The 19,914-nt window shown below is 50.5% G+C and overlaps 1 protein-coding gene across 1 annotated transcript; it reads left to right on the forward strand.

Annotated features, from left to right (window-relative positions):
- The first annotated feature begins 1,364 nt into the window (after positions 1-1,364).
- SCD5 (stearoyl-CoA desaturase 5) lies at positions 1,365-14,270 on the forward strand. Its single transcript, XM_032864125.1, has 4 exons — positions 1,365-1,426; positions 6,598-6,765; positions 9,872-10,104; positions 14,028-14,270. The coding sequence occupies exons 1-4, from the start codon at positions 1,365-1,367 to the stop codon at positions 14,216-14,218; spliced, it is 654 nt and encodes a 217-aa protein (XP_032720016.1). The 3' UTR covers positions 14,219-14,270.
- Positions 14,271-19,914: the final 5,644 nt, after the last annotated feature.

Below are 19,914 nucleotides of genomic sequence, written 5' to 3' on the forward strand. Positions count from 1 at the left end.
GAGTGGATGGATGCCACCCCCATGTGCAGACCTCCAAAGCAAATAAAGCTGAAGGCAGAAAGAACATAGAGACACGCCTTTTCCCCACTGCCTTGCCAGTTTCCAAAGGAGATGTTTCCATGGAGCAGTCGCTCCCCATCTCTGCGCCCTCCGTTGGGCAGGAGAAGCTCCCGAAAGATGACGATTATGCGTCTAGATAGTCCAATTAAAAGATTTTCTTCTACGGGAAGGCTTATCATGAAGTAGCACAGGGGAAGTGATGTTGAGACTAATGGGGGGTCGAGACCAGATCTGGAATGATCAAGACTTTCAGGACACCCTTCAAATGCAGTCATCGTGAGCCCTCTCACTCAGAGCCACTGCAGCACCAGAGAGGCAAAATTGAGAGCACAGCAGCAGAGCCCATTTTCAAACACTTGGAATAGTCTGGAAGATTTTCTGAAGCTCCCCATCAGGGGGCTTCCTCTTCAGGTCCGCATCCAAATGAATCACATCTTTCACCTCCTTGTGGGCAATGCCAGAGGGGACCTAGCAAGGGTGGGGGGGTGGGGAGAGAGTGCCGTGCATTCCATTTACGAACTGCCAAGTGTATTATCTGTCCTCTGAATGAATGTTTAGTAAGCATCCAGATGATTTTGCCTGGTTCCCTACAAGATGCCAAAGTTGTAGGGAAAATGACTTTCCAGCTAGGCTTTAAGTGAAATCACAAAACCAAACGTGTAATCAAGATGCCAGTGACAGCTCATCGCTCATCATTAGGATGCATTTGTGGGGCTGTAATTTTTCTGTCATCCGTGGTGGTGGTTACTTTTCTCATTTCCTGAGGCCAGCCCCCCTGGGAATCGGCAGTGGATGGATTATTTCCCCTTCCTTCATGCTCTCATGGTCCCCCTTGGAAATCTCACACACCACCGGCTCTGGACCACTGTGCTTAGGGTTGTTCAAGCCATAGGAAATGCCTGTAGGCAGAGAACTGCAATTTCTTCTTCATCGAAAGAGAAAACAGTTTTAAGATGCTTAGCACACTCAGATTTGGGAGGAAGGGAGGGAAAAAAGGAAGAAATCCTAAATCCTTTCTTCTCCATAGAACAAATTTTTGGCCTCAAGTCTATTTTTTTTAAGGTTTATTTATTTATTCGAGAGAGAAAGAGAGAGCGCTCGTGTGTGCATTTGAGTCGAGGGAGGGGCAGGGAATGACCCATGAGATCATGACCTGAGCCGAAACCAAGAGTCAGATGATCAACTGACTGAGCCCCCCAGGGGGGCTGCAAGTCTCAAGTCTGTTTTTAACGCTTCAGTTGTCTTTATTGTGATCCCGTTTATTGGAATAAAGATAGTCTTTGGGGTGTTGACAGAGTGGCAAGATGGCGGCCCACATCTTCATTCGTGTTCTATCACTTGCGCTCACTCCGGTCGGGCCGTCATGGTGAGTGACGGCACTTGCTTGTGTAAAGTTGCCTCTTCTGTTGAGCTCAGTTCGGAGAAACATCTTCCCACGGTGGAGTCGCTGGTGGGAATGGGCAGGTTTCCAGAGTCTGTCACGGGCCTGCTCTTGCCAGCTGTGACTTTGAAGCTGTAGAAAGCGGCTCCCAAGCAGCTGGTAGGGTGAGCTTGAGTGCTCCGGTGCTTGTGTTTTGAGCTCAAACCTGTGCGTATCTGGTTTCAAATCTGTGGAGGGGAACTACTCTTCCTTGGGTTGCTCTTGGGTTCATACCAACCGCTGTCTTTCTCTCCCTTGAAGGTTCTAGGAGTCTCCTCCTGTCTCGGGGTCTGAGTAGCCGTGGAGAAACAGAGAGGAAGGCACTCACATTCCAAACCAAGACCAGACCTGTCGGAGTGGCTGTTAGATATTGCCAACCGGTTGCCGTGTTTGGCAGCTCAGAGAATGACCCGAAAGCTCATGCTCAGAAATCATCCTTTAAAACCAGAGCTCTGAGGCCTTGCAGTGAAATCCTTGGGATCTGGGGTTTGGGGCCTGATGGGCACGAATGTCTTTAATCATGTCGTTGGTTTCATATTCACAATCCTGTGTTGGCACTAACCCAAAAGATAAGCGGCTCATGAAGAACCCAAAAGCAGGAGGCACATGTATTTTGTGGTTTGTGTTTTTTGGAAACCTTGACATTTTATCTCTCATGCTCTGGGTCCTTCTGAGTCACTGTAGGGTTTGTATTTTCCTGCGAAGCTTTCTCAGTAATGTATTAACCAAAGAATCATTGGCTTCATTGTTCCACAGATAAGGAGGAGTGCCTGCTCTGTGCGGTGCCTGTGCTAGGCTCTGGAGAGTGGCTTTCTGCTGGACTCCATCCGCCCAGCAATATATCCATGTCACAGGACAGGTTACCCCAGAAGCTGGCTCTGAGGTGGATATTATGTTGTAAGAAGTGAACTGGAGAGGGCACTTAGGGTCAACACCGACAGAAGAAGGGCCGGAAACAGGATTGGGCAAGGGAAGAAGCCAGGTCCTCATCGGTCCATCAAAGGCCTTAGCTCACCATACAGTGGGTTCTGAAGTTGGGGTGACTCTTCAGAGCCATTGAGAGATGAGGCAGTGGGACAGTCCTAGGCAATGGACGACTCTCCCTCTGTAAGGTTAGTCCCCGGATGGGGTTGTTAAGAGAGGGCGTGACCTAGAGCAGGGCGGCTCCCTGCCGCGGAAGCAGTGCTGTCAGTGACTGTCCACAGAGAGGAGGTCCGGATGGTACGTCAGCGTCCGCGGCAAGTCCTACATTGCGCTCAGAGACTCCACAGATGGTGCTGACTCAACAGCCTCGTCCCAGAGTGAGACGTCAGTTAGTTAGTTAGTTAGTTAGGGCTGGTTAGTTCAGTAGCTTGGCTTGTCCCAGAGTGAGATGTCAGAGAGGCCCTCTGTGGCTGGTTAGTTCAGTAGCTCGTTCAAGGACCTTTCCACCATTCTGCTCCGTCAACCTAAGGGGTCTGCTTTGTTTCTCAGTCTTCTGCCTGTCACGGTCACGGATGGCTGCAGTAGGTCCTGGGGTCACTGTGAAAAGAGAGAAACCACTTCTGCCCATGTGTACTTTCTGTGGCTGAGAAAATATTCTCTCATCTTGATCTTTTTTATTGTGGTAAAATACACACAACATAGTATTTATCATTTCAACCCTAAGCGTGCGGTTCTGCGGCATTAAGTACATTCACTGTGTTACCACGTTGTGTAACCGTCACCAGAATCGATACCCAAACCTTTTCCATCATTCCCAACAAACTCTCTATAGCCATTAAACAGGGGATTCCCTTTCCCCCTCTGCTTTCCATGCTTCCCTCCAGTTCCGAGGCCCAACTATCCTACTTCCTGTCTTCGTGAATTTGCCTGCTTAGGTACCTTATGTAGGTGGAATTATGAACAATCGTTGTCCTCTGTGTCCGGTATATTTCACTAGGCATGTTTCCAGGGTCCCTCCGTGCATGTTATAGCATATGTAAGAATTTTGTCCTTTTTGTGCTGGAATAATATTCCATTATACATACATATGTAGACAAACATAGATACATACACACACATACATTACATATACGTCTGTCTGTCTATACACACACACACACCATTTTGTTTATCCATTCATCTATTAATGGGCACTTGGGCTATTTCCACTTTTTGGCTACTGTGCAGAACGCCATTATGAACACTGGCATACAAGTGTATGTTCAAGTCCCTGCTTTCCATCCTTCTGAATGTGTGCCCAAGAGTTGAATTGCTGGGTCATATGATAACTTGATATATAACCTGTTGGAAAACTATTTTTGTTAGCAGCCGCGACATTTTACATTTCTACCAGCAATGCATGAAGGTTCTGATTTCTCTGTCTTTACCAACATTTGTTATTTACCTTTTTAAAAATCATACCCATCTTCCCTACTGGGAAAGTGAATGAGATCACCACTGATGGCTTCAAACCAATCAGGACTCACATCATGGGTAGAGTCCACATTCCCCGAAGGACACGGCTGCAGGGACAACAGTCAGCTATCTGAACAAAATCAGAGCATTCCAGCAAGAAAGAAAGGGTGGGGGCAGATTATAGGGAGACTACGGTCAACATCTGCAATGGAGAGGCTTTATTTAAAAATATCAGTGCCTGGGAGCGCCTGGGTGGCTCAGGTCATGATCTCAGAGTCCTGGGATCGAGTCCTGTATCAGGCTCTCTGCTCAGTGGGGAGCCTGCTTCCCCCCTCTCTCTGCCTGCCTCCCTGCCTGCTTGTGATCTCTCTCCGTCAAATAAATAAATAAAATCTTTAAAAATATATATATCAGTGCCTGGAACAGAAATGCCCTTTGATTGAGTCGGTCTATAGCGGGTTTCCCACATCAGTCATTTCTGAATGTTCACCCAGTTGACTGGAACGTGTAGTCAGGATTGAGACCCCTGACCTCATGGGCAAGGCCACCGGCTAAGCCAGCAGGTGTGAGAGCTGAGAAGTACAGTGTGCAGCCCGAACACTGGACAGGGCCTGCCCTGGGGGACGGAGGCTGTCCCCCCAGAGAGGTGATACTTAGACTGGTACTTGGAAATGTCGGGTAAGCCAGGCCGAGGACACAGACACAGGAGACAGGGAGAAGACGGTGCCAGAGGGATGGGATTTCAGTCCCGTTGGAGTGTAGTGTTCCAGCCTTCGGATGACAGTGTTTTTGTCCGTGTATGTGTGACTCCCAGAGCAACAGCTAGGCCACACACTGCAGCCTGGTTTACCTCTGGGTAAGCCTACCCATCCCCCACGCACTGCGCTCGGTAAGCCGAGTAAATAGCAGGTTTGTCTGCACTGCGTTTGAAGCCTGCCTGTGCTTGGTCCCACCAATGTGGCCTTGAGGAAGTCCCATGACCTCTCTGGAGCTCCAGAAAGGTCCTACAAAGTGAGGCTACAGCAAGCACCTTACAGAGCTGCTGTGGAACCGGATGAAAAACAGTGTGTGTGAGTATCACACAGTAATATGCTGATGGGTCCCCAATTTCTGTCCCCATCAGACCTCTCTCGAGCACCTCTGATCTCCAGACCTATCCGTCTGCCTGCTTGACAAGGCCCCTTGAATGTAACGGGCATTTCCCACCTGATACCTCTAAGGTTGAGCCCCTTAGGAGCTGCTGGAAACCAGCTCCTCCTCCCTCCCTCGTGGCCGCAGACGCCATCTCCATCCTTAGTGTCATCCCTGACTTCCTTCTCTCCACAATCCAGTCTGCTAACAAGTCCTGTCACTCTATTTTCAAAATATACACAGAATTTGACCATTTCTCACATCCGCCGCCCCTGTCCTGGTCTAAGCCAATGTCCTCTCAGCCCAGACTTTGTAGCGCGTCCTAATTGTCCCCCTGCTTCTGCACACCCCCAGTCCACACAACTCTCGGGGTGGCACTGCTAAGATGTAAGTCAGGTCACTCCAGTCCCTTGAGCCAAATCTGCCCAAGGCTCCGTCTCGCTCAGGGTGAAGGTTGAAACCCTTGTGGTGACCCGAAGATGTGCTGTGACTCGGCCGCCATTTTTCTCTTGTCCCCCTCCTTCTCCCCTTCATTCACCTGCTTCAGCCCCAGCTCTCCTGCTTGTCCTCGAAAGTGCCAGGAACACTCCTGCTGCAGGACCTCATGCTTGTGTTTTCTCTGCCTGGAGTCTTCCGCCCCACCTGCCTCACGGCTAACTATAATGTCCCTGAGTCCTTCTCGAGACCTTGTTTTAAGTGACGGCACCTGCCTTTGACTCCTGCTCTCCTTCTCTGCTTACTCTTGCCTTTGTAGTTACCATGGACGTGCTCTGTGTGTTACTCACCAGCTTTCTTCCCTACCAGAGTGTGCATACATGTACATTTTTGTCTGGTGCATACATAATACATGTGTTTATATATCTTCCCACCAGAATGCCCCCGCTCCCCAGGGGCAGGGATTTTGTCTGGTTTGTTCACTTCCTATCCCCAGTACTAGGACAGGACCAACGCGCACGTCGTAGGGACACAGTGCATTTGTTAATACCACGTTTTACAGAAGAGAAGCCTGGGGCTCAGTATGATTAAATCATCTGCTCAAGGAAACACGGCCAGGAAGTGGTGGAGTTGGGTGGTTTACTGCTCTGTGACACTTTACAACGCACGAAACCCTTTCAGTGAAAGCACAGAGCGATGTCGGGGGCCCCTCAGCAGCCTCCTCCTACCACAGCTGAAGAAAGGAAATCCCCCCAGTGAGGAAGGACAAGGAGCTGGAGGCCTCACGGACTTGCTGGTGGACCCTTGGCTGGGGGTTCAGAGTTGAGTGTCGTTGAGCAAGGAAGCCAGGGAGCCATCCTCACACTTGTTCTGAAGCAAGAAGGCCAGCAACTGTAATGAAGCTTCTGGAAGCCAAGAGGCACGGGAGGAAGGCCCCTCGGTGACACGGGACGGCGTCGGGTCTGTCTGATGGCTGCGGGGAATTTTTGATGCAAAGATCAGCCTCAAGACCCAGGCTACTGGCTGCCCCACCCAGACCCTCTGTGGCCCCTAAAATCCCTTTCTCCTGTATTCATTCCACTGAACGCACAACAAGGAATCCTAGGGATTCCTCCTAGGAAGAACATCACAGGACAGCCCTCTCATTAAACCCACCAGTGCTTCCCTGCAAGGATTGTCAAAGAGGGTCTGTTTTTGAGGAAGAGGACATTCAGCTGGACGGAGGTTGTGCTGGGGGTGAAGCCCAGGCCGCCTTCTCCTCCCACTTGGGAAGCTCCGCGGCTGGCACTCTCCCTCCACGCCAGAGCCCAGGCTGAAGGTGGCTTCCCTAAGAAGTCCAGGTAAGTTCAAGTTCGGAGAGAAGAGGTGGGGGCGGGGCGTCCGTGGAAGCAGAGTCCTGTGAGCTGAAGAGGGCTGGGGCAGAGCTGAGGGTCAGAGCGAGGGCCTGGCCTCCTCCTGGGGGAACCGTGGGCCCCTCTGTCTGTTCCCAGTCTGCAGGAAGGAGGAAGCGAGAAGGCCTGTGAGCTGCTTAGCCTGGTGCCCAGCAGAGCTCGCCGGCAGTGTTTTCTTTCTCCTCCTCCTTTTCAGGAGCTAAATGAGCAGCCAAGACAATGGCTCAGATCAGGACTAAGAGAGGCCAATCTTCTTCCTTTTTTTAAAGATTTTATTGTTGATTGATTGATTCAGAGAGAGCCCATGAATGGGGGAGGGGGCAGACTCCCTGCCCAGCAAGGAGCCTGAAGAGAGGGCTCCATCCCAGGACCCCGAGATCATGACCTGATCTGAAGGCAGACGCTTAGCCAACGGAGCCCCCCAGGCGCCCCGGGACAGGCTTTTTTCAAAGGTCCTGGACTGTAGCCCAGAGAGTGGAGGAAGGAAAGAACCTTTTTCAGTCACAAAATGCCTTCTGTTGACACACAGACTGGCCAGCTTTCCTCCTCGGAGGTGCAGACGAGCAGCAGAGATCCACAGCTCTGGCCACCTCTTCCATTTTCCCTTCCGAACACCCCTCCCTGCACACACTCACCACCAAGCCCCAGGGCCTTGGCAGGGCCTGCGCGCCTCTCCCGGGTGCCCCCTCAGTGGGTGCTCCTCTCTGGAAGCGTCCTTGCCCACGTGGAACTGCCCTGTCCCAGGGTTCACCCCTCCCAGGGTGTGCCCCGAGGCCAAAGGCTGGGTGATGCAGGGAGACCTTTCAGTTTGGGACAACTCTAAAGGGTCATCCAGCCCCAGAGGTCCCTGTTGGATCTGCTGGAACTCTTTGTAGGTGAGCTTCTGCCTCCGCTCAGCCTGCCTTCCTCTCCCTCCCTCACAAGTAGCTCTCAAGAGCAGTCTCGGGGCACTGGGGGGCTCAGTGGGTTAAGCCTCTGCCTTTGGCCCAGGTCCTGATCTCAGGGTCCTGGGATCAGGTCCACATCAGGCTCCCTGCTCAGCGGGGAGCCTGCTTCTCCTCTGCCTGCTCTCTGCCCCATGCTCACTCACTCTCAAATAAATAAATAAAATCTTTTTTTTTTTCTTATAAAAGTCATCTCCTGGAGTCTTCTGCATGTGACTCTAGGGAGCCCAGCGTAAGAGCACCAGTCCCTGCATTATCTCATCTTTCCCCCTTTAGCCACAGCCCACTCATCTGACCTCCCAAGGACCTTCTTTCAACTTCAATGATTTCATGTGCAAATCCTGCATGTAAGAGTGTTTTGCAGATTGCTAGCTGTGCATCAGTGTCAGTTCCCATAAAATCTGTTTTTTGCTGGGCACCAGGTGAACCCGTCGACACCCGTGTTCAAGTCACTGGGATACCAAGATAGCTGCGTTGAAGGGACGGTGGTCTCGACAGTGATTCTGCCTGGATCTGAATCTTGGTCCTCCTACGTCTCAGTCTTGTAACCTTGGCCCAACTATGTAACCTTTCCTTTGCTCTGTAAAATGGTGATATTAATGGTCACTTCCCCCTAGAGTTTTTATTAGGATTAAATGAGCCAGTACATGGGAAGTTCTCAGAATAGCCATGACATGATATGCACATAGTATATATTACTTACTGGATCCTCACAAGATCCGCTGTAGGTATTATAATCACCACCCCCGCTAGACCCCTCTCGTGCCCCACCTCCTACTCTGCCCATCTTTTCACGCTGCAGCCACCTGCTGACCCCAGGTGTAACCCAACTGCACCTTGCTCAGCCGGACGCCTTATTTCCTACTTCCTGCCTGGTATCTTTGCCACCTCCACCTGAGATGCTTCCAGAAATGCACTCAGCCGTGCTGACCTGAGCAAACTGGAGGTGTGAGGGAGCTGATATCCCATGTGACATCCCTTGGCCAGGACATAGTTAGAGCCAGTGGGAAAACAGCCTTTTCTCTCATTCCTTGAGAGAGTAACTCCAAAATGTGATCTGTCCCACTGAGGTCCAAGTTCAGGTGTCCAGCATATGAGCCCCCCTGGTTTGGTTTCCCTCTGTCCCTGTCTCTTCCCAGAATAGACTACCCCTGCACAGGTCCTTGCCTCGGGCTCTGCTCTTGGGGAACCAGCTAACTGCATGCAGGAGGGGAGCAAAAGAAACAAAACGGCTGGTTCGACATCCAGAAACAGATCTAGACTCAAGTTCAAGGCTTCCACCTCCTGAATGTCGTTCCCTCACACTGTGCCATTTCGTACATACGCATCTTAACAGAGGACTTCAGGAAGCTGGGTTAGGCTGCGTGAGGCCAGGCAGGAAAGAGCTACGAACTCCCAGCACAGCCCCTTTCCTGTCCCTGCACAGAGCTGGTTCCACATGGCCAGAAGGTGGGAGACACTGGTTCCACCTAACTGAGGCCCGGCGGGGACCATGTTGAATCTGTCTTTGCATGACCAGCACTTGCGGCTGGCATCCCGTGAGTGCTTAGTAAATAATCTTCTGGGTACACAGGTCTGACAATCAAACTGCTGACAGTTTCTTTGTAAAGATGACTTTTTACGTGGCCCTGCTTGTGCCTAGCCTTATTACTTATTTTTTTTTATGCTGGCTTGGAATGTACTCTCCAATGAAGAGAGAACATTTTTTGAGAGGGGATTGGATTGTTTACCTTTGTGCCAAGCTAAAATAGTATGGAATCACGTGTCTGAAAATTACTCAAGAAATAGGTGTTTCTTGAGATCCCTGGAGACAACCTGGTCATCCAGCTGATTGAGGGGTGAGGGAAGGAGCAGGGGCCGTCGAACGGGTGAGCTTCCCTGCCGCTCCCCAGAGCACTCTGCCCGTCCCACCTCCACTTTGGGTCTCCTGCCTCGCCCTCGCAGGGATATGGTTTTGCAACCCCTGTACAGGGTGACACGCAATGGGGTGTTTCCGTACAGAAAGCGTGGAAGGAGCCAGCTGGCACACTTGCTGAATTTCCTGGTGGCTTGCTCGGCCCGTCCCTGCCCCATCCCCAGGGCCCGGTGCCAGCGTGATGCTCTGCCTGCAGGTACTATAAGATCACCGTGGTGCTCATGTGCTTCGCTGTCCCCACGACGGTGCCCTGGTGCTTCTGGGGGGAGAGTCTGTGGAACTCCTACTTCTTGGCTTCCATCCTCTGCTACACCATCTCCCTCAACGCCACCTGGCTGGTCAACAGTGTTGCCCACATGTACGGGAACCGGCCCTACGACAAGCACATAAGCCCCTGGCAGAACTTGCTCATCACTCTGGGTACCATTGGTGAGTCGGGGGAGTGAGAGCCAATGGGAAGTACGGCAGCTCAGATTTTCTTGGCTGTCCAATGGTTTTCTGGAATCCGTGAAGAGAGGCAGTGGATTGGAGTCGGTGGGATGAACTTGGGCTTTGGTGGTAGAATCTTGGCTCTTGGACAAGTCACCTAATCTGTCTGATTTAGAGTTTTCTCATCTTTGAAATGGGAATTGTGATGTCTACTTCACAGGGGTGTTATGAAGAGTAAGTAAGCTACTAGTGTGCATGGCTTAGGACAGTGTCTGTCATACAGTAAGTGATCAGTAATTAGCCGCTACTTATTTTTACCGTGGAAATGTTCCTGAAGGAGCCATCTCAGGTGACTTTCTTCAAACTGCCCTGGCCATTCTAGCCTCCACTGTCCAGTTGTCTGACTGACCATAAGAAAAAAGGCCTTCAATCAGAGAGATGGGAAGAAACAAAAGTGGGGCATCTCATGGTGCCACAAGATGGTTAAGAGCAAGGCCTCCGATTCTGATGAGTTTGGTCGGGTCTTGGTTCCCCCACTTTCTCTCCGGGGACGCTGTCTGTCTCCGCCACACCTTGTGTCTTCCTCTGTCAAGCAAAGATGACAGTGGCATTTACCTGCTCCTGGGGTCGTGGGAGGGTTCGATGAGTTACTGCGTAGTCTTTGCAGCAGGGCTTAGCATGAAATAAGTCTCAGTGATGTTGTTCTTATTCCTAGCTTTACAGTCTAAAACAAGTTACCGGTCCCTTCTGTATTTTTAAAATGGGGATAACTGTGGCAGCTAGCTCAGAGAGGGGGATTATAGGTCTGCACACCAGTTAAAGCCCTCGCCACCGTGGCTGGCGCACGGTAAGTAATAAAGAAACATTGGCTGTATCTTTGTGGAGGCAGTTCGGGCTCCTTGGAAAGCTGGGCCTTGAGCATGTTGGTGGAACTGGAGGGGAAGATCCTACTGTAAGGCAGCAACGGTTTCAGTAGCAAGGAGTTTCTGCCACCGCGTTGGTAGGCTCGCGCACTTACTAAGACCCCAGGATCTTGTGTTGACAGGAGCGATGACAGTGCCTAAATAAGCACCAATTCAGCCATGGGGACACTGGCTAAGCTGAGAGAAAAGTGTCTTGGAAAGAGTTTCTGATGCCCCTGCCACTTCCTCCTCTCCATCTTCTTTTTTTTTTCTATTTATTTTGAGAGAGGGAGAGAGAAAGAGTGAGCTGGGGGAGGAGCAGACTCCCTGCTGAGCGCAGAGCCCAAAACGGGGCTCAATCCCATGACTCCGAGATCATGATCTGACCCCAGATCAAGAGCTGGACACTTAACCGATGGAGCCACACACGTGCCCTCTACTGTCGGCTCGGAGTCAGCACTGGCCGTGTCGCCCCGACTGCAGTCTTTTCAGAAGATGAAGGGAGGAGAAGACAGAGTTCCAACTTGTGTAGGGACAGGGGGCCGGAAAGCCCAAGGACATGGACATGGTGCAGGCCCTCAGGAGCCGGCTGTTGGCTTTCTGTGCACCAAGGTCAACAGTGAGCTCCTGGTCGGTTTTCTTTATTCAGGTCCTGGGAAGGCTCCTGTCGCATTGGACTGTGCAGTAGATGGGAGTCCAGCCGGGCTCTCAGTGCGGTGTCTGCTTCTGAACATAGTGGGGGAAACTCCTCCACATATACTCAGGGGAAGGAAAAACACCACAAATGTTGAGGAAGGAAGGGGCAGGGTCAAAAAGACTGAATTAAAAAGAAAACGGTAAACCACAGATCTGCCCATTGGGTATGCTCATTGCAGAGCAGAGCCCTTCAGCTGTGGTCAGTAGAGCTGGGGGATGGCGAGGACCTACTAAGAAGTAAAGGGGGGGCACCTGGGTGGTGCAGTCGGTTGGACGTCCGACCCTTGGTTTTGGCTCAGGTCATGATCTCGGGGTCGTGAGATCCAGCCTGGTGTCCGGCTCGGAGCTCAGAAGCTTAAGTAAGACTCGCTCTCCCTCCCCACCCATGCACGCACTCTCTCTCAAATAAATAAATAGATCTTTAAAAAAAAAAAAAAAAGGAAGTAAAGGAAGAATCTAGCAATTCCTCAAATGGTTAAAAATAGTTACTGTATGATCCAGCAACTCCACTCCTAGATTTGTGCAGAAGAGAAGTAAAAATCTACGTCCGCACAGAAACTCACACGTGAGTAGTCATAGCAACATGACTTGTAATAGCCAAAAAGTGGAAATCATCCAGGCGTCCGTCATCCGACGAATGCGGGAAATGCAAAGGTGCGTCCGTACAATGGAAAACTGTTTGGCAATAAGAAGAAATGAAATACCTGCTACAACCTCGAAAACTTATGCTAAGCGGAAGAAGCCAGTCCCCAAATCACATATGGTGTGACTTCATTTATATGGAATCTTCGGAATAGATCTATGGGGGTGGTATTAGGTTCTCTAGAGAAACAGAATCATTATAAATATATACATATTAGGACACATATGTATGTGTCCACAATACACACTACACATATACGTATACTGATATATACACATGTGTACTATTATATACATACACTGCAGTTTCCGTGTGTACTGTAATACAATATTGTATGCTCCTCATAATAAATCCCCATGTAGATACAGAAACAGTTGGATATCTACACAAGTAGGTATATACTCACAGGATTACGGGAGCCGAGAAATCCCACGGTCTGCTCTCTGCAAGCTGGAGACCCAGGAAAGCCAGTGGGATCATTAAATCCGAGTCCCAAGGCCCGAGAGCCGGGGAACAGATCATGTAAATCCCAATCTGAGGGCAGGGGAAGATGAGATAAATGTTGCAGTTCAGTCACTGAGTCAGAAAAAAAAGGGGCAAATTCCCCTGGCTCCACCATCTGTTCTGTTCAGGCTCTCAACGGTCAACACCGCCTCTGCTGGGGAGGGGGTCTGCTTCACGGAGTCCGCGGATGCCGCGTTCTGATTCCAGACACTCGTCTCCTCCAGAGCCACCGGCGCAGACGCGCCTCCTAGAAATGTTTGATCTGGGCAAGCCTTGGCCCGTCGGGGGGACACGTAAGGCTTGGGGGATGGTTGGGGCACGAGAGCTCAGGAGTGTGGCGCTTCCCTTTATGTAATGAAAATGTTATAAAATTCATTGTGGTGATGAGTGCACAACTCGGAAAACACTAAAAGCCAGTAAATTGTACTTCAAATGGGTGAATCGTATCTCAGTAAAGCTGTATGAGAGTCAAATGAAAGAAGCCCTGAGATCCCTCCTCAAAATAAAAAGTAAGGGAGGAAAAGCTATTTAGCAGGAGGGATGGAAATGCCTGTAGCGGATCTGGGACGGTAACGGTCCGCTCCTCAACTTGTTGCTGCCCTGTCCGAGCCATGTGCTTCCCGGTCTTCCGGGCGCTCCCAGCGAGCCCTTGTCTGGTCCCTCCAGCTCACGGAGGCTATTCTCCTTTCATGATCAAACATCAAAACGAGGAAATGTTGAGGCCCCTGGGTGGCTCAGTGGGTTAAGCCTCTGCCTTCGGCTCAGGTCATGATCTCAGGGTCCTGGGATCGAGCCCCGCATCGGGCTCTCTGCTCAGCAGGGAGCCTGCTTCCCTCCCCCTCTCTCTCTCCCTGCCTCTCTGTCTACTTGTGATCTCTGTCTGTCAAATAAATAAATAAAATCTTTTAAAAAATGAGGATCTGTTATCAGCCATTTAGCATTTAGTTTCCGAAGTCCAGCCCTGAAATCCTGATAACATACCTACGGTTCATACGGGGAAATGAACCTCGTGGCTCTGTGCTGACTGTCTCGTTGTTTTCCTGCTTGTACTTCTTCGAGCCAGTGCTCTCTAAGGGCAGACACAAAGTCTGCTGTCCACAGAGCTCAGTGAAGGGTGGGGGACTCAGTCTGTGCAGAGAGGTGGAGATGGGTTATTTCAATCCCACTTTGTCTTGCAGGTGAAGGCTTCCACAATTACCACCACACCTTTCCCTTTGACTACTCCGCAAGTGAATTCAGCTTAAATTTCAACCCAACCACCTGGTTCATTGACCTCATGTGCTGGCTGGAGCTGGCCACTGACCGCAAACGGGCAACCAAGCCGATGATCGAGGCCCGGAAAGCCAGGACTGGAGATGGGAGCTTGTGAACGTGGGGCCGCCGTTTGCTATGTCTGCCATCGACACCTGAGTTCATGGCTCCTGTTAGTTCTCTTGTGCGTTGGATGTGGGTGGGGTAGAGGGTAGGGAGGGAACAAAATCTATGGGGTTTGGGAGCTTTCTCTTTGTCTCAAAATAATGTCAACCGTCAATGAAAAAAAATTTTAACGTCACCGTAACTATGATTTAACATTAGAGTGTTACATGTGATTTAGTCACCGTAGCTACAGTACGTCAAACACACATGGTCATGTGCTTGTACGTGATGTTGACCCTGACAGGATGAAGGAGCTTAATACTGTCTCAGTGTGATTCAGGAGAGCGTTAGTTTTCTTTTCTAGCAGTGAACCCAGCGCTATTCTTTTTTTCTTTTAAGATTTTATTCATTTATTTGACAGAGATCACAAGTAGCCAGAGAGGCAGGCAGAGAGAGGAGGAAGCAGGCTCCCTGCCAAGCAGAGATCCCAATGCAGGGCTCGATCCCAGGACCTTGAGATCATGACCCGGGCCGAAGGCAGAGGCTTTAACCCACTGAGCCACCCGGATGCCACCCCAGCGCTATTCTTAAACCCATCATCTGAAGGAGCAAAGAGGCAGGGCAGAAGACAGAAGAGTGGGTCCAATATCTAAAGAATGTCTCTGTTTTGTAATTACTGCGTGTGTGTACGTGTGGTGCTGTTGCTTAAGAGAACTGAACACTTTGAAAGACGACAGCACAGGAAAGGGCTCTCGCTCTCTCTTTTTCCCCATTTGAGCTTATTAATGCTCCACTGTCTTTGCTTCAGAAGAGATCTGCCCGGTGCCCAGCCCGCATCGTGTCCTGATCACGCCCAGCCCGTCCTACACATCAGTGCCTGTTTAGCTGTTTGATTTTGTTCTCTTTGCTGTTGTCCTTTTAAAGGTGTATAACTCAGATGTGCCAGACATAGAATTAAGTTCAAATCAAGCTCTCATTTCAATGTTTAGACACCTGATTCATACTCTAATCAGTCCCAGCCGCTGATGCAAGTGCTTCCGCTACTCCTGCTAAGTAAGCTTCTTAATTTTCCACACCAGGCATCAGGTCTTAATAACAACAGTTACCCAGAACTCAGCGTCTGCTGTTTCCCCTGCATGCGGCCCTCATTGATTTTGCAGCAAAACATAAAGCAATCATCATGTAGCTTTTGGATTAAAAAAATCTTCCGTGTGTTAAGTCACCTTGTAAGGAGCACTTTGAATTAACGGGACAGCGTCTCCTTTGTGTCGGTTGTCAGCGCAAAAGAAGGATGTTGGAGCTCCTTGAGGATAGATCTTTTCAGGAAAGATGTAGGGACTTAAAACTTTGGAAAAAAGAAGGGGTGCCAGTAGCAGATTGTCAGAATGAAGTTCTTCACCCAGCAGCTCTTGGACACTGTTGTCTTGCCATTAATAATGTACGAACTATGAGCGACGCACAATAAATGATTCTGAATTCTCTGGTGTTCTTGCCCAGGTGCTTAAATGTTGTTCAGAGGACGTCCTCTCAGGGGTCCTTGCTGCGCCATGATGACCATATGATTTCCATTTGATTCAAGCGCTGGACCACAAGACAAGGCCTCCTGTGCCCCATCAGCCCTGGGCTGGAGGGAAGGTCAGCTAGTTTTATATTTAGAATGCAGAACCCCAGTGGTGTCGTCCCCACTTCTCACTCACCACTATGGTCATTTGTGCTGCTTCCAGCTGACGAATGGGCACCTCTACTCCTGCCTGTCACCCGAGAGAGCAGGAAAGACACCTTCCTTCCCCGAGCCCCAGCGGGCCCCACTAAGAGTGACCAGAGGCATGGGAGATGGGCTCAGCTCTCCCTCCAGTCCTGCCACCCAGCGTTTCCCTAGTGCTGCCCCACTCTCTGCCCTTCTTTTGCCCCAAAACACCTGCGTCCCTACCCTCAGATACAGGCTTCTTGGCCCGCCTGCCACTGAGTGGGGTTCCAGCCGGTGCACCCACTGGGTCTGACTGGCATCTACCGGCTGCTTTGTACTGAGTAGTGGTGGGATATAACTGTATTCCGAGTTGAGTTTGGATCAACATGACCTAAAATGATTGGGAATATTTCCGTGGCTCTTTGACCCTTAAATGCACCAGTCGTATTGCTTGCCCATCTAATAGGAAAGGCTACATTTGGAAAAACTATTTGAAGTCTCCTCACAAAAGGAGGACATTCCCCCATCTAGACCAAGTAAGTCCTGAACCTCACTCCTCTGAGCCCAGAGCCATGTATGTAGCTGCAGCAGTGCCCATGAATGACGACTGGGGTGATTTGTTGAAGGAGTGGATGGAGGTCAGAGCACTCTAGAAGCTCCCATGTTAACATTCCCCGCAGGTCTCAGCAGCATCTAAGGGAAGAAAGTAACCCTGGGATGTATCTCCTAAGACTATTCAAAATGGCCCTAGAGAGGTTGGGACCTTTTTTTTGAAAGGATCAGTTTAAAGTAAGGGGATGTCCTGTCCTTAGTCTCCGTGTCTTGCGAGGCTTATTTCAGAAGCACCCACCACGCATCCCGGTACAGGGAGCCAAGGGGAAGTGGTCCCAACAGAGCTTGTCCCTTGCATGCTATGAGCTAGTCGGGTACAGCAGAACCGCCTCAAGTACACTCCTGGCCAGCTGTGTGGCCTTGAGAAAACCAGTCTTTCTGGATCTAGTTCTCTCATCTGCAAAGAGAAAGGATAAAACCAGAGTCTGGCCAAGGTCCTATCGAGCTCTAATAGCCACCAGCAGCAACAGAGACAGGGACTTGGCTGACTTCGGATTTGAAACACTTCTCAAGTTCATGCCCATCTTTTCTGGGATCTGGGAGGTCAGAATTGATGGGAAATAACTGAGTCTGAGTGGGAGAACATGGAGTGAAACTAAAAGGGATGTTCCTGGTAAAAAAAAAAACAAAAAAATGCATCTGTTTCATTCATTCCCAAAATATAATGAAAGATAAAAATAAACATAATCTATGGAATTCAGTTTAATGAAAGGAAGTACTGCAAAAAGGTCTGGCCTAGTGGAGTAGTAGAAAAATAGCACCAGACTCAAGGTCAAGACCTGAGTTTGAATTCTCCTCCCTTTTTTAAGTTGAGGTATAATTGACATACATTATATTAGTTTCGGGTGTAGAACATAATGATTTGGTATTTGCATGTATTGCAAAAAAAGGACACCTGGCTGGCTCAGTCCGTATATAATGCAAAATGATTGCCACAATAAGCAGTCTTGTTAACATTGTGGCAGTGAATTTTTTTTTCTTATGATGAGAGCTTTTAACTTATACTCTTAGCGACTTTCAAATATGAAAACAAGTATTATTAACTATAGTCACCTGTGCATTAAATCCCCGTGTTACTTATTTTATAACGGAAATCTGTATCTTTTGACCAGCCTCACCATTGTGCCCACCCCCACAGCCCACCAATCTGTTCTCTGTACATATCAGTTCATTATTTTTTTTTACGATTATACATATAAGAGAGATCCTATGGTATTTGTCTTTCTGTCTCTGACTTACTTAGCATAATACTTTCTAGGTCCATCCATGTTGTCACAAATGGCAAGATTTTGAATTCAGACTCGTGACTAACTTGCTCTGTTGCCTATAGGGCACATGTTTTCAGGCTGAACCACATGAAAGTGCCATTTATTAAACTCCTGATGCTCTCTGCACTTCCATATCCTCCCCCACAAAGCAGGAACAGTCACTCTTATGTGCTCAGGTAAATCTGGAGGCCTCAAGAACAGGCCTGGCGCATCGTAGATTCCCCGCAAGACGTCAGTGAGGGTGAGTAGTGCGTCCCAGACACAAGACAGTAACTGAGATGTCAAATAACCACAGACCGGAAGTGAAGAGGACCAACTTCTAGTTCTGCTTTTGTGAGTAACTGGCTGGGTAGTGAGAGGCAGCAGAATGTGCCCCAAATGCCAGTTTGACATAAGATTATTTCCAGTTAAAGTCACTTGAGGGTCACCTGGCCGGCTCAGTTGGTAAAGCGAGCGACTCTTGATCTCAAGGTTGTGAGTTCGAATCCCATGTTGGATGCAGAGATTTAAGAGAGAAGGAGAGGGAGGGAAAGAGGGGTGGAGGGAGGAAAGAGAGAGAGAGGGGAAGGAAGGGAGGGAGGGAGGAAGACACTTGGAACCACAGATGCAAGGAGGACCCTCTGACCTCCCTTTCTCTTCCTAAAAGCAGGAGATGAAACTCGAATGTGAGAGCTGCCCTCTCCGTAGGGGCGGGGTGGGGTGGGGTGGGGTGATGAAACCGTCTTATCACCAGAGACAGGGAGAAGGCACCAAGACAATCAGTGCTAACGAGGGTTTGCAAGTAACCCTTATCTCCTTTCAGCTTCTCCATATGTCTTCGGTACTTTTTCACAATTAGTGCTTTGTCCAATCCGGTATATGAACGCTTGGGCCCAGCCGCTTTGGGGGGCTTCCATTTTCCCATGACGGCTCCCATGAGCATGCAGTGACACTGCCTATGCCCCGCTAATCTGTCTTTTGTCCACGGAATTCTCAGGCTCAGCCCAACAACCCTGGAGGTCGGCGGGAACGGGCCGCCTCCCTTCCCATGGCTCTATGTCCTGGAGCCTGGGTGAGCCCTTCATAAAGGAGGGTGACTGGATTGGACTGTCCTGCCCAGGTAGGAGTCGCTGGCCCAGTGTGGAAAAGCCCCGCGTGCTGGCAGAGCCTTTGCCCAGCCCCCTGGGCCTCCCTCTGAACCATGGCCCCCACCAGAAGACAAGCCCCACTTGCAGTCACCCCTGCTTCCCGCAGCTCATTTTTCTCCTCCTTGGGATGGGAGAGGATGAGGCGGGAGCTAATGGATGAGAATGAGATTCGGGGAGCATCTGCGACCTTCGTTTATCCCTTTCCCTCTGTCCTCAATTACAGAAGACCCTGGAAGCCCATTGAGTTCCCAGGGGCTGCTCCTGTGAAGAACAAGGAAGAAGTCGCCTGACCTTATGACCCTTCCCACGCCCCACCCGTCTGTAGTTCCGGGTATTCACGAAAATCCTTTCCTCCCCTTTCCTCCGTGGCAAGGAAGTGAGGAAATGACCTGGAAATTCCTCTCCTGTCCTCCGCACGGGTGGTAGAGCTCAAAGCCGCTGCCCGTCCCCGCCCCCACCACCGCCCCAGCAACGTTCGCACCATCTGGACTTGCAAGTCCGAAGCAACAGGGAGGGAAGTGCGGCCTCTGCCCCCCTCCCCCACGCCAGCCTGTGTTCCAGCGGCTCCGGGGCTCTGCGACAGCCTGGTCCTGGGCTTCTGTCCTCCCCAGACCCCGCTGCCCAGGGGAGAGTTGTCCGCAGCTGCCTCAACTTACTACGGGTTCAATAGGAGCAGAACCGCGTATGGAGGAGCAGCTTGGCGGACGGAGGAGCAGCTCGGCGGACGGAGGAGCGGATCCGTGGACGGAGGAGCGGATCCGCAGATGGAGGAGTAGCTCCAAGGATGGAGGAGCAGATCTGCGGACAGAGAAGTAGCACCCGGGGACGGAGGGGCAGCCCTGCGGACAGAGGAGCGGATCCGCAGATGGAGGAGTAGCTCCAAGGATGGAGCGGATCTGCGGATGGAGGAGCAGATTTCGGACAGAGGAGCGGCCCCGAAGACGGAGGAGCGGCCCCGAGGACGGAGGAGCGGCCCCGCGGGCGGAGGAGCGGCCCCGCGGGCGGAGGAGCGGCC

Source organism: Lontra canadensis, unplaced genomic scaffold, assembly GCF_010015895.1.
Source record: "Lontra canadensis isolate GAN:19392208 unplaced genomic scaffold, GSC_riverotter_1.0 scaffold1, whole genome shotgun sequence".
Lineage (NCBI taxonomy): Eukaryota > Metazoa > Chordata > Mammalia > Carnivora > Mustelidae > Lontra > Lontra canadensis.

Bases quoted from the DNA above. Each gene is read 5' to 3' on its own strand.
- SCD5 (XM_032864125.1), top strand. From the start codon at position 1,365: ATGGCGGCCCACATCTTCATTCGTGTTCTATCACTTGCGCTCACTCCG. The intron at 6,766-9,871 runs GTAAGTTCAAGT...CTCTGCCTGCAG, and splicing joins GGCTTCCCTAAGAAGTCCAG to GTACTATAAGATCACCGTGG. The intron at 10,105-14,027 runs GTGAGTCGGGGG...TTTGTCTTGCAG, and splicing joins CATCACTCTGGGTACCATTG to GTGAAGGCTTCCACAATTAC.